Here is a 14571-nt window from a genome sequence, read left to right on the forward strand (position 1 = left end):
ATTCCCCATGGAAGAGATTTTGGTGCACTTGCTCAGACGTTTTTGTTTTGTCATTAGGTTTTCTTTTGTCTTTCAATTTCTGTTTAGTCCTCTAACTCTTTCAGATCTGTTAGATTAGATGTAAAAAATAGTTGTTTTGACAAGGCTGAATCAAATTTACTTCAAAAATAGTTTTAGATTTTATTGTGATTTTATTTTTTATTTATTTTACAATATCTCCATAGGGGTGACGTGACACACTGAATTTACTTTTTTATGTCCCAAGAGGCCAAAAACACTAGTCAATTTGTTAAAATGTTTATACAAACATACTAAAATGTGTAATCATAATCATGTTTTTTATCTGTACGTGTACGTTAACACGATAACTAGAGCAATTATGGTCAGATTTTGATCAAATGTGGCTTGAACATTTAGGGCTGGAGAAACTTCAATGAGTTTGCAATCCAGCATAATCGGACGACGGAAACATTGTTTAGTAAAGTAAAAATTGGTTATTTCCATTTTTCATCCTCAAAACACAACAGTTTGCTTCTTTACACTAAAACTCCTTTAGAAAAAATATTGTTCGGCTTAAAAAACAAATAATTTTGATTTTGTACATTTAAGGGTACAATGCTTCACTTCACACTTAAAGGTTACAGAGATAATAAAAAAACAACTGCAATTTAAAAATTCCATTTTATACTTAGGTATACAGAACAACACTCAACTGCTGTAGTTTGTTTTGGATTATGTATATGTCAAATTCAGCCAATTTTTTGTTTCCTTCTAAGCTATCAAAATTTGCTAAACAACCTTAATTCTTTTCCTGTAGCAGCAAACCTAAGGGCTGGGTTAAACCTGTTAAATAGCGAATAAATCTAACATTTAGAAAAATATTTTGGTAAAAATTCAATGAGTCAAATGGAAAATGGCCTAGTCTGCAGGTTTACTGCAACTGGGGGTATTTATTAAGATAAAATTACTGAGAGTTATAAATAGTTTTTTTTACAATATGCACACATATTTACACACAGCTAAATCTATTCTGCCTCGGATGGATTGTTGTTTGATGTCGCTTGGGACAGATACACTGGCGTTGATCCTGAGTTCTGTTGGTTGACCTGCAAAAAAATATCAATTGTTTACTACATGAGCTCATTCATTATCCTACAGTCAAATCATTTTGTCCAATGCTGAAGCAGAAAAGTAGTAAGGTTTCAAACAATTGTTTTCCACACAACTACTTATTACTAACGGATGAGAAATATATTAAAATAATGTTAAAACACTGTGTTAAGTTGTATTTATTATAGAAGTCGAAAGTGATCTATGATTTACCTGAATTATCTGAGGATGAGCTTGTACTATGATTGGCGACGATGTTCCTCCGTTCAACTGCATTCTGATCATCTGCAGTTGACTGGGAGATAACTGAATCTGAAAAAATTGTTAGTTCTATCAAAATGCCACATTAAAATTAGGCTAATTGTACACAATTTATTAACTTGACAAGAGGATCGATAAAATAGTCTTTTGTTCTGTTTGTTGGTTCTGAAAACATTTTAAAAGACTTTCAGACATAATGGAAGTGTAGAAGGACAAGGTAATTTTATTAGTAGCACTTGAACTGAGGGATTTTTCTGACCTTGCTTGAACGTGTTTGCTGTCAAAATTTGAAAATTAATGTTGTAAGGAGTTTTATCGGTTTGTCCTCTATAGAGCAATTTTTTTTGTAGAAATTATTTTAAAACTCAAGCCAAATGGCTTTATCAGCTGCCTTGAACAAGAAAGGGGGTAGAATAGGTTTAGGCTGCAGCAAATGGAAAGGAGAGAACCAAAGATATACAAAATCATTAGTAAGAAATATGTTTGAGCAAAGACAATATCTGCAGTTATTAAATATCAGCTTCAATAATCCGACGTTATAATTTTATGGTATTGTAGGGGACGGAAATATTTATTCAAAGATACTCTGTGGGAAATATAGCGCTATTTAACTTTTCCCTTGTTTGAAACTGATAAACTATACCACCCTTAGGCTTATACTTAAGCTGTCCTGGCAGAGGCAGAGTTTGAAACTGATAAACTATACCACCCTTAGGCTTATACTTAAGCTGTCCTGGCAGGAGACCTGGCTATGAAGACATTTTGTACAACAGTATATCATCTGTAGTTTTTGTTTCCTTTTTTTTTAGCAAAAATTATCAACATTATCAATCGTTGAGATGGGGACGCCACCTAGGTGCGTAGTTTAACTCAAATATTGAATGAAGGATGAGTGTAGAATGGTGTGTGATGACCCGTGTAGCTCTGTAACTGACTAAGATCAGCTGTTTCATTAGCCAGGATCATTTAAAGCCAAATGATCAGAAACTGCTGGGTCCAGTTTTGAACCATCAGACTTTTTCAGGATCGAACCTGCGACCTTTTGAATGTTAGGCGAGCACTATAACCATTCAATCACCTAGCCACAATTGGATACAATATAATAAAACTATTACTGATATAACCACCATTTCTTCTACATTAAAAAAGAAAAATTTTGCTAAACTAATTAATTTAAAATCAGGTTGATAACTTATATTGAAACGGGTCAAAATTTGCTTGAGGGTGAATATTTTTGCGCTCATTCCAAATATGTTGTTTTACTTGTGCAAGGGGCTCAGTAAAAGCTAGGCATAATGATGTCACCCTGGACTAGCATTATTTTAATTAATACTCTCAGCCAATAATCTTAAATCGATAAGTCACAAACTCGTTCAAACCCTAAACTATATCGTTATAGGCTAGGTTATCTGGACAAATGTGTGACTCATTTTGGTGAGACAAAATTATTAGGTCTTCAGGAAAGACAAGATTATTATATCATATTTTGCCCTACACCAAAATTTACAGAGTATGATAAGATTTGATTTGACATACTGGAACATTTTGGATCTCCCCATTTGCCGTAACCACCTGCTGTACGAGTTGAATGCCCGTCTGTCCTTGATTAGTCTGTAGTTGCACCATGTGTGGCTGACTGGCCGAGTTGTTGGTGTTACCTCCGTTTTGCTGCAATCAGAACAAAGCTATAATAGATTTATACGACACTGACTCACCACTGTGTATATTTTTAAGGCGAAGATGAGTTAAGGGAATGTTAATTGAATAAGGAATTTTTGAAAAAGGAATAAAGTTCAGCTAGTCAAAGAAAATTTGAGTAAAGGGGCTAATAGATACACAATAAAAGAACACAAAACATTGTGGAGTTCTACATAACTTCTATGTCCCGCCAAAAGGTATGAATAGTTAACCCATTGACCAATCTTAGACGTGGCTCTCGCGCATGCCCTGGAGGTGTCCTGGAAGCGAAGAGTGAACATACAACATGGCACTCGACGTTCTGTACCCACGAGCACCTCAGCTTCCACAAGCACAGAAGGCCTTCGAACAGTTCCTGGGATAACAGCTATTTGTGTAATAGCTTTACTGTATATCTTTATTGGACCTGTTTAGATAGTTATTTTTTCAACAGATACAGTTGCGAACTGTGCACTGTGATTTTGTAAAGGTGTTTATTCTTTACTGTTTGTTTACTTTTGGTTTTGACTTGAGCTGCTTGAAAAGATGTTTTATGATTATGAAAATCTTGTGAGTGTGCTGAAGCTGATTTGTCATTGTCATTAGGTATTGACAATTAGCCTAAATGTTTTGCGTGCATGAATTATTTATGAAGTTTTAAAAGTTTAAAGTATTTTATACAGTTTACTTAACCTAGGCCTATATTTTTCGGATTCCTCAAGAGAGAGTGATTGTTAGGTTAGGTTAGGTGTTTGTTTGTGTGTGAATTTGTTAGATTGCAGTTTTGGTAGTGGTAGGTCTAAGTAGCCACTAAGGTAAAATTAGGCATACTCTTACAAATAGATAAGTTAATAATTTAAATTTTTCAAAGGCAATAACTTAGACCTAAACTCCACTGAAATACCCAACTAACTTAATCAAAATAAACCTAGACCTACCACTACCAAAACTCCAATCTAAAAAATTCACACACAACCTACTAACCTACTTACTCTACTCAACATACTCAACATATACACCCAACATACCTAATTCACACGCAACTCAACCTAACATTAACAGTCACTCTTTCTTGAGGAATCCGAAAAAGATAGGTTAAGTGAACATTTAAAACTTCATAAATAATTTATGCACGCAAAATATTTAATTGTTAATACCTAACAACAAATAATCAGCTTCAGCTCACTCACAACAATTTAATTTTCATAATCATAAAACACCTTTTCAAGCAGCTCAAGTCAAAAATAAACAAACAGTAAAGAATAAACACCTTTAAATCACAATGCACAGTTCGCAACTGCAACTGTTGAAACAACTATCTAAACAGGTCCAATAAAGATATACAGTGAAGCTATTACACAAATAGCTGTTATCCCAGGAGCTGTTCCAAGATCTTCTGTGCTTGTGGAAGCTGAGGTGCTCATGGGTACAGAACGTCGAGTCAACATGGCTGGCTAGATACGCGGGGCATGGGTTAAGGCCCCGGTGAGGTATAGTGCTTGAATCATAAGTTATTTAAAAATTTTCATATTATTTGTTTCGGGCTCAATGATTTATAATGTCCATTTTAGCTTTGATATCAATATTACGTTAATTAATCCTTCATGTTGTGTCCACTCAACTTTGGTCCGTTAGATAATATCTTAATAACATCCATCAGACGGCCACAACATAACACTGACATTTCGTCCTGATGTAGGACTTCTTAAGAGGATAGGTTGGAGAGAAATATCTGTTCAAAACTGGAACTGGAGTTGATCTTCAGCGTTGCCAACTGTGGCCACCACAAAAAAATACTAGACATAATGATACTATAAAAACAAATGTACACAAATATTTACACTTTAGGGGAAACTACTTAAAAAAAGCTAGCTGAGAGGGGAGGTAGGCGTTATTGAATTAAATTGAGGCCATTAGGATTTCCAGAGCCTGTAATATATATCGGCAGGCTAAATCCCACCTCCTCAGTAGGGAACTGTTGAACTGTTGTTAATTGAACAAGATGATTCTATGTTACAGTAGAACCTGTATTGTGTCACTTTTGGGACCGGGAGCGTGACAGTTAAGCGAATAGATGGATAACAAGAATCTTGTGTATGTTGTACTTGTTCAATGTTCTTACGGCGTTAATTACGACACATTAAGTAGCAGGGTGACGGATAAAACAGAGAGTAACAGTTGATCGAGGTTCTTCTGTACTAAGATCTCTCTGAAGCCATAACCATTTATTAAAATCTCAATGATGAAGTGTTGCTGGGTCTAGTTTAAAACCACCAAAAAGTAACTGAATTTTCTAAGAATTGAACTGGTAATCTGATTATTAGGCTAGCGCTAAAACCTCGCAGAAGTGAGACGAGTTGACAGACAGATCTAACAGAACAGATCATTGGTCATTGGATCAAGATTGGTTGGTTTCAGAACAGATTTAACCTTGCACCTTGGTGAAACAGTTACTCAATACAATAACGTATAGTCTTAAAAAAGCAAATCCTAATCCAAGCTAATCATACAAGCTTTAACGACTTCACTCACCAACTTCAGCATAATATACGCCTACAACATTGAACCAAAACATGTAAAGAGATTTGTCTCTAAATTGTTGCCGATTTTACAAAAGTCGAACCTGTTCACTGGGATTGGAGACGGTGATTGTGTGCAGACCGGAGGTAGGTTGTACTACCTGTATGGTTGGCGCAGGTGCTGGTGCAGACGACGCAGGAGCTGCAGATGCTTGCTGTAGAGCTGCTTGATGCTGTTGAGCTAGGTGGAAATAGTAATGGACCTGCAATAAATTCATAAATTAATAGTAAGATAGCCTTTTGGAGGAATTTTTCCACCAATTCACAACCACTGATTCACTACCTATATATTTTTTTACTATTCTATCTGGGGGTTGATCAAGACACCAGAAAACCAGAAGCTCGCCTATTAACGGGACAACACCTTGATCAACCACCTAAATAGTTCTATATTTGATTTTTGATTTTTTGGTAATTTTTGATGTTACCGCCTAATAATCTCATACATAACATAAGTATCTCATACAGAACATAAGTAGGCTACTTACCTGATCAGGATTTATGGGCGTTCTAGCTTCATTTGTCGATCTGCTGCTCGTAGTTTTTATTTCATCCCTGGGAACAATGTCTATGAGGAAATCAAACTGGTCGTACTTTGTGATGGCCATTGCGATGTCGTTTCGTTGCAAAGTGCGTCTCTTGTTGTCTTCAGTGTGTATCCATGCCCTCAGCGTAAGTTCGTGAATAAAAAGTTCAGCCGCTTTAGAAAACAGCATCGGTGCTTCAGCACTGATCATTTTTACATCTTCATCTAGTTTCATTATCTTTTTTATCCTTGCCAGAGGGAGAGCCTGAGTTTTCACATCTAGCTGCAAAATAACCATTAATATATGAAATGGATCGTTATATATATAATATAGATTATATAATCTATATATTTGCAACTCCTTGATTACACATATTTATAAGATTTCTTTTTTGGTACTGTTGCACCAGTGGGGTTCTACCTTAGAAAACTTGTTTTAAAATCATTTGGACTTTTTTTCATAAGATAAGAGAAAAATACTGTAAAAAGAGACGTTACTAAACAACTGAGTGGCAATACCAAACTATAGGCTACGGCAACTAAACAATAGTTATTTGTTTAACTAGTGGGGTGAGAAATGTTTACGCACGAGCCATAGGTGAGTCTGGAAAGTTTCTCGAGTGCAGCATAGGCAGTTTGCACTCGCCTTACACATTATATTTTTCCTACAGTTACTATAAAGCATATAAATAATTAGTCTTTCAAACACTGTACAACATGTTTTTAGGTTAGGTTAAATCCAAACACTAAACGAAATGGAATTAAACACTGCACCTAAGTGTTGCCAACTTATTTTCAAGCGTATACGTATTACGTGCCTAATAAAAGCACACTGTTTTGTGTTCATTGGTTGGAATACTGGCTTGCGGCAAAAAAAAAAAAAAACCTGTGACAAAAATAAAAAGTGTGCGGCAAAAGTAAGTAGATGCAGCAATTAGCAACTTTCTGTATTATAATCAGTGCAAGAAAGGCCACTTTGTCAGGTTACTGCAGGAAAAAGTTATTTCATTCATAACTTGACATAACCTGTACACCTATCTAAAATATTATGTTTTATGAAAAAAGAACCTTAGCAAAGGAAATTTTTTTTAACTCCCCGGTATCTCATTAGGGGAATCGATAAGATTATTTTTTAGCCTATGATTTCACAAAATTTTTTATCCTACATACCCGAACTTGACTTATTTTCTTGATTTCCTCTGTCATCTTGGGCCAGAATGCCAACAGGGCTGTATGAGCTTCTGACACATTCTGGGGAACAACTGCGGCTGAAGCAGAACCCGAGGCACCCTCTCCGTCCAAGTCATTGTCTCTATGAATTTAAACGTCACTATACAATTTATCATTATAAAACAAGAAACTTTTGATAGTTGCCAAACATTGTTAAAACAAAACTATGATTGAATATTATTGAACAGTAACTTAAGTAATCTAAATGCTATAGCAAGTCAGTAGTAGGCCTAACTGAGACGTAAAATATTAGATAGAATGGTATCACAGAATAAGCGTAGCCTATTGGAATGAGCGACTAAAGAGTGGAATTATGTCATTCCTCTGGCTAGTGTGCTTTGTTACTGACTAACAGGTTCTTTATTATAGCGTCTCGGTTTCCCCTTCCAAGAACTGATGAGAACCTCTTTAGAGAAGGAGTGGGGGGCGTGACGTCACTCTGCTCTTTAGGGAACACCATTACCGTAACGAGACGATATGATTCCATCGGTGTTCGTGGTGTAGTTGATAGCATCTCGGACTCGTGATCTGGAGTCCCCAGTTCGAATCCCGCCGGCGACACTAACTTTTTGTCCAAGGTTTTGCTTAGATTGCGAATACTTCTTAACTGTACAACTTTTTTTAGAATTTGAGGCATTTATAATTTTATTTATGAACAGAATTATTTTTTTAAATTAGTAAACTTAGTAAAGTTTATCTTATATCTTTTTTATATTATCAGCAAGTTTGGTTGGTTAGGTTAGGTTATGACAGTTTAGTTCTATAATTAAACATTTTAAAATTAATTTTATATAGTTAAAAAGTTAATTTTCTAACTAGAATATTATAAAATAAATTTAAAGATTTTCTTAAATCGATGTGAGGGGCTCTCCCACAATCCCCCACTCTTTCGCAGACAAGGTTCTCATCAGTTTTTGGAAGGGGAAAATGAGACGCTAGTGTTTCTTTATCCAGGATACTAAATAGGTTAAAAGCTTAAAGATTGAGATTGAGAACAGCTGTGAGAATTGTTAAAATACAAAAAAATTAGCTAAAGACTGTTTTGTTTCATCCAAAACCTTAACACCATCCATTTATTGGGTCCATTTATGAACCCAAGTTGTATGTCAATTTTATTAAAACAAGTTAGGCCTAATTGAATGTACAAACCAACCTAATTGTCAGTGTTGAATTCCAAAAGGATGGTAAAGGAATTAGGTGTGTACCTTGGTCCTATTTGCACCATAGTCGTAGAGACTAGAGATCATAATTTTATTTCTTATTTCCTAATGGATTATCTTTACATATTGCCCCATATAGAGGGTATGATATCAGAGTTAATTAGGTATCCTTCCTTAACTTCTAGTGAGGTATCAAAACTGAAAATCTAAAAACTCCAAAACCCTCGAAACTTTCCCAAATAATTAGGCCTACATTAGACCTAGCAAGTAAACTTGACATAATTTAGGTTAGTAAATTATGAGATTCGATCAATGAGTTTTGAGATTTGTTACTAAAAATCAGACTTCCAACATTTTTTGGCGTCATTATAATTGTTTAGGAAATTTATTTTACTAGGCTTGGCCTATTGTTACAAAAAATTTCATCCAGGATTTTGTTATAAAAAATATGCCTATTGATCACATTCATTTAATTTATTTTAGTTTGACTTGTTTATCAAAACGATGTTTTTTTTTGTTTAAGTCACAATCATAAATCAGAGGGTCAATGGAGTTAAATTTATTTCAGTTTTCGTTACATATTAACCTTTTATTATTACCTGCATTTTTGTAACAATATATATAAACAAAATTATCAAGTTTTGTCTGTAAAAGTGTGGTGTAGGGTATGGGTTTTGAGATTGGGGACTGGAATTTTAATTTTTGTACTTTATTTTTGGTTTTGAGGTTAGAAATTGTGAATGTTGGCTATCACTGCTACCTATTTAAGTTAATACAACCAATCTTACCAAGATAAGTTAGTAAAATTTAGTTAACTTAGATTGGGGACTAGAGTTTTAATTTTTGTACTTTATTTTCAGTTTTGAGGTTAGAAATTATGGATTTTGGCTATCACTGCGCGAGCCTTTCAAGACCGGAAAATGCCGCGCGTCTGCGCATGCGCAAGTAAGCGTTATTCGTAGCACTTGTAGCAGCTGCAGCTGTTTCAGAAAATCACACTAGTATCTTCACTGCAACTCTTGCAACAATCTACTTGAAACTAGAACGGTTCTCCCGCGCTTAACTCCAAACCATTTAATTACTGTAACTGAATGAAGAATTTTACAGATTATGTTTATGTATGTGTTACTTTACTTACTGTAACCTCTGGCACCTCCTTTATTTTATAAAATAAATTTTAAGTAACTTGGGTGGGCTACGTTACCGTTATCATCTATTCATCTATCTTCAATTGTACCCAAACATGTTTTCCAAAAGAGAAGATCCCAATTCTCATTTCATTTTTAATGGTCTAAGCTTTTTGAGAATTATTGGCATCTTGCTTACAATGAAATATGAAATGTATAACAAAATGTAAATGTTCAACAACGCTAATACATAATAATTTATTTTATTCACTAGCGCTTTCAGAAACAAGTTTTCCATTCAAAAGCGCTAGTGAATAAAACAAATTATTTTATTGGCTTTGCCTTGTTGAACATAGCTGGCTTATTAATTGGAATCCTTCTGTACTTCTCGTCCATAAACTAAAAATAAAATTTTCCACATAAACTACAAAGTACTCCAGTGTTATTGATGTCTTCCATATTACTCGTATTTCTCAGAATCTTCGCATTGAAGAAGGAGCACATCATCGATAATAAATGACCTCCGCAACACAGCAGCAATAAAAATCTATCAATAACATTAACCCCAACTTCAACTCAGACATAACTCGATCATAACATAAAGAATAATAAACTATATGAATAATAATTATGAGGAACTAGTTGCAGTTGCAGTGCAGTCAAGATAAATATTACGACAACGACGCTAGTTAGTGGTTAGTGACCGTGACTTTCTGAAATAGCTGCTGCTACGCCACCAGTTACTAGCGCATGCGCAGAAGCGCGGCATTTTCCGGTCTTGAAAGGCTCGCATCACTGCTGCCTACTTAAGTTAATACAACCAACCTAACTCATAAGTTAGTAAAATTACGGGTACAGTTTCTTAACTGGGGTATGCTAATAGCGATTGAAACTATATAGAATTGGAAATATTGATTAATAATCGATATTTTTAAATATATCTAAGTTTATCATAAAATTAAACCATCATAACCTAACCTAACCAACCAAACTTGCTGATAGTGAAAAAATAGCATGAAGGTTTACTAATCGAAGTCCTTAAGGATAACTGTTCTTTCCGAATGCCTTAAGGATGGGAATAGGCCTAGGCCTATTAACAGTCATTAGTCTATACTATGGCTATGTGAAAAGGCATGTAAACAGCCAGTGTTTGTATGGGTTTTACTCCAGATCATTAAGGATTCTCAGAATGAAACACTGTAATGAAAAGCAATTAATTACTATTATAACTGCTACTCAACTATTTTTGATCAAAAATAGTTTACACAGTCACAGGACAAAGCTTAGATTTTGTAATGAATTTGTGATATTTTTTAAGTGTATGAATGTGACACCCACACTTTCTTATCAGTATAAATCTCTAGCCTGTGTTAGGGAATTAAATTGAGACCTAACTCTGAAAAATTAAAAAAGTTAATTGTAAACACTTTGAATAGGTAACTTATAGGTACTTACTGTTGGCTGTTGACAAAGAAGAGGGACATTACTGAGATACTGAGTTGTTTATCGTCTAGAGATCGATCACGACGATCACACTTTGCTCATTAAAACTCAAGTATAAAATTAATACTAAATTAATTAATTATCTTACTTTCAAACAGGTCGTCTTAAGAAGGATTGACTTTACTTTAGTAACCAATCAAAATGTCCAAAAACTCCAAGTCTCCAATCAGAAATCGAAGTAATAAGAGATCCTCTGGTTGGATGGTTGAGCTGGATCGTAGATCGTAGTCGTGAAAGTCGTGTTTCTTTCGTGTTCGTGTTGTGGCTATCCTGTCCTGACTTTTTTTTTCTCAGTGATGTGAACGTGATGCACTGAGCTAAAATTATAACTGGAGGTAGCACTGCCATGGCAGAAGTCTGTCAAAAGCGTGTCGCTGATTTTGTTAGGTTGGTATAGCAGTAAGTTTTCTTATCATAGCAATGACATGGCTTCTTATAACTAGGTTGGTATAGCAGTGAGTATTTTTGTCATACTTGAATACTTTTAATACTTTAATAATTTTCTTTGAAATGGCGACCATACAAAGTAGGTATTTTAAGCCAAGTATAATAATAGTTATAGCAATAATATGGCTTCTTATGACACCAGACTCACGCAAACATGGCGGCTGGCGACACGCATCTTTGACATTCAGTGCTACCTCCAGTTAGAATTATAGCTCAGTGACGTGATGCTATCAGGACAGGAACCCTTCTAATCACCGGCGTACAAAATACGAGAACAATAATATTTCGATGCTCCATGACATCAACTAAATTTTGTAACTAGACCAATTCATGAGTTTTGAAAATATGTGTTGGTTTAAGTTTTATAAGTAAGTATACGCTATTTTATTCAGATATAACTCCTTAATATTAAAGAAAAACCTATATTTATTACCGTGTCTTCGTCTATGACCGGTACATTTTTTCCTGTAAATATCTATTTATTGAATTGTATAACTGCATATTTATTTATTAATTTAAGATTACAACTATCCGTTATAAATCATTTTTGTAATGGTCTTTAACCGTTGGAATGGAAATAAAAAATAAAAATAGACCAGTCAGGGCCGAAATAGATACAGCGTCAAACGTAAAATAATAAACTCCTTGAATGAAAATTTATACAGTAGACTCCCTCTCTCTTATCCGGACACCTTTTAACCGGACATAGGATTTGGTTTAACGGAACTACACTTGGCGTAAATGTATTTTTTTTAACTGGACAATTTTTATCAGCACATCGGTTTAACCGGACTTGATTAGCAGGAAGTGGGGCGGTACTAAAACGACTGTTCTCGCGGGAATAAAGATTTGACACAAGCGATCACGTGTATAAACACAATGCTCTCCTAAATTTGATTTAGGTACAGTGGAACCTTGATAACAAGACCCTCGATAACAAGTTACCCTTGATAAACATAGTGTCATTTTCAAACTCCCTAGAATTTATTTTACCCTTTAATTAAATGTTATTGCAAACCTCGATAAGAAGTCAACCTTGATAACAAGTCTTATTTGATAATCCCAATGAGAGTCTTGTTATCAAGGTTCTACTGTATTTGGGTTGCACGCATTAAATTTACCGTTTTGACGAGTTTTTGGGGGCGTCTGCTTAACCGGAAAACCCGTTACCCGGACTGGCCTCGGTCCCGGGGAGTCCGGATAAGAGGGAGTCTACTTATAACTTTTAGTTTTGATTATATGACGGTGGATAGTCAATAGTTATCTTAATCTTATGGCTTATCCCATCCATTAAGGATTTGAGGTGGTCTGGAAGTGGGTTAAAGAAACGTGACCCTGTATGTAGGGGAGTGTTACTGGATTTTTTAAGACGGTGTTGAGGTAGGTCTATGTCTGATCTATGTCTGGCGAAATGAGTTTTGTCGGAGAAGTGGTGAGGAGTTGTTTGCGAGGATAATTGTTTCGAGGATATAGGTTGAGATTATGTGAGATTATGTGATTATAATGAGGATATGGTGTTTTTGAAAATATGGCTTGCAGTGTTCCAAGGGGTCCTCGGTCCTCCAGTCTCAGTATTGATATCAATGCCCCCATCTGTAAACGAGAATTTTGTTGTGGTTGCTGCTATCCCCATATGAGGTGATTCCGAATTTAATGTGTGACAATTACGATATGATAAAAGTATAGTGGATAGATTTGTATTAAGTATAATAAAAATAATATATTTATTCAAAGGAAACGTTTTGTTTATTAATGTATACAGTAAATTGATGATAATAAGATGATAAGACCCATACCTTCCAAAGATAAATATGTGCAAGAGACAACAAAAAATTAAAATATAATAGCAAAAGTCAACAAAATAATTTTGCCATTGCCATTATTATCCAAATCACTATCATTGTCATGTTTCTTCTTAAATTCTTTTTGATATAGACAGCTAAGTTAAAGTTGTGCTTGTAACTGTTCACCAATAGTGCGTTTACCACACAGTTCACAGCAGAAACCAAAGTCCTTTCGATCCTACCAGACACATAATTAATACAATTAATGTAATTTACCACAAGAAATTCAGAACTTCTTTTTAAAAACATTCCAAGAACAAAATAGTAAAGAAAGCTAAGATATGTCTTATCAAACAGCTAAGTGAACAGAAGCGGGAGCGGGAGAGCTGATAGCTAAGCAAAACAGACGACAGACATACGTCGTCAAGAAAAACTAGGTGGTTCTTCTTTATCAGTGGCCAGGTTTTTTGCTTTACTGCAATAAGTGAATCAGTCAGTCACTAGTAAGGCTGTAGACGCTTGTCCCCCAAACATGGGTTTGAATCATTGACTAAGGAAACACACAACTTTGTTTCCCTTGTCTGTGGTTTCAATGTTTGAACGGCTAGCCGTAGAGGAGTTTATGTCCCTTAAGGCCCGTATTAGGGTCTGACTTAGGGGAGGTACGAATGAGGCATTTAGTTCAAAATTCCTCCGTGAACAGCGCTGTAGTAGAAAGCACTTTTGGCAATGAAGGTTTACTAATCGCAAAAATGGTTCTGTTCATAAAATAAAATTATAAATGTCTCAAATTCAATTTTATTATTTTTTAATTATAAAATTAAACTATCATAACCTAACCGAACTAACCAAACTTGCTGATAAAGAAATAATATAACAAAAGTTTAGTAATCGGAAAAATAATTCTGTTTATTAAATAAAACTAGAATTTTCTCAATTAAAATTTTGTAATGACTTAATAACCAACCAAACTTGCTGATAATAAAAAAATCTTGGACAAAAAGTTAATACTTCCAGCAGGATTTGAACCCGGGACCTTCAGTATATCAGCCCGGCACGCTAACCATTAGACCACCGAGGCCGATGCTAACCGACCGTTTTGTTACGGTAATGGCGTTCCCTCAGCTAACAAGAAGCCCACAGCTGTCATCGTAGCCTCTTCTATAC

The 14571-nt window shown here is 35.0% G+C and overlaps 1 protein-coding gene across 3 annotated transcripts; it reads right to left on the minus strand.

Moving 5' to 3' along the window:
* Positions 1–904: 904 nt before the first annotated feature.
* Positions 905–11414, minus strand: LOC128994933 (nuclear transcription factor Y subunit gamma-like). 3 transcript variants are annotated; one of them, XM_054419772.1, is made up of 7 exons: positions 11126–11414; positions 7324–7465; positions 6116–6436; positions 5729–5830; positions 2908–3039; positions 1324–1422; positions 905–1106 (listed from the first exon to the last, which is right to left on the minus strand). In XM_054419772.1, the coding sequence occupies exons 1-7, from the start codon at positions 11152–11154 to the stop codon at positions 1026–1028; spliced, it is 906 nt and encodes a 301-aa protein (XP_054275747.1). In that variant the 5' UTR covers positions 11155–11414; the 3' UTR covers positions 905–1025. The 3 variants fall into 3 exon arrangements, with proteins under 3 accessions (XP_054275747.1, XP_054275746.1, XP_054275748.1); XM_054419771.1 differs by having other exon boundaries at positions 5672–5830; XM_054419773.1 differs by having other exon boundaries at positions 5672–5830; positions 11262–11413.
* Between the last annotated feature and the right edge of the window lie 3157 nt (positions 11415–14571).

Source organism: Macrosteles quadrilineatus, unplaced genomic scaffold, assembly GCF_028750875.1.
Source record: "Macrosteles quadrilineatus isolate MER2022 unplaced genomic scaffold, UCM_ALF_1.0 Scaffold_5__1_contigs__length_97177068, whole genome shotgun sequence".
Taxonomy (NCBI): Eukaryota; Metazoa; Arthropoda; class Insecta; order Hemiptera; family Cicadellidae; genus Macrosteles; species Macrosteles quadrilineatus.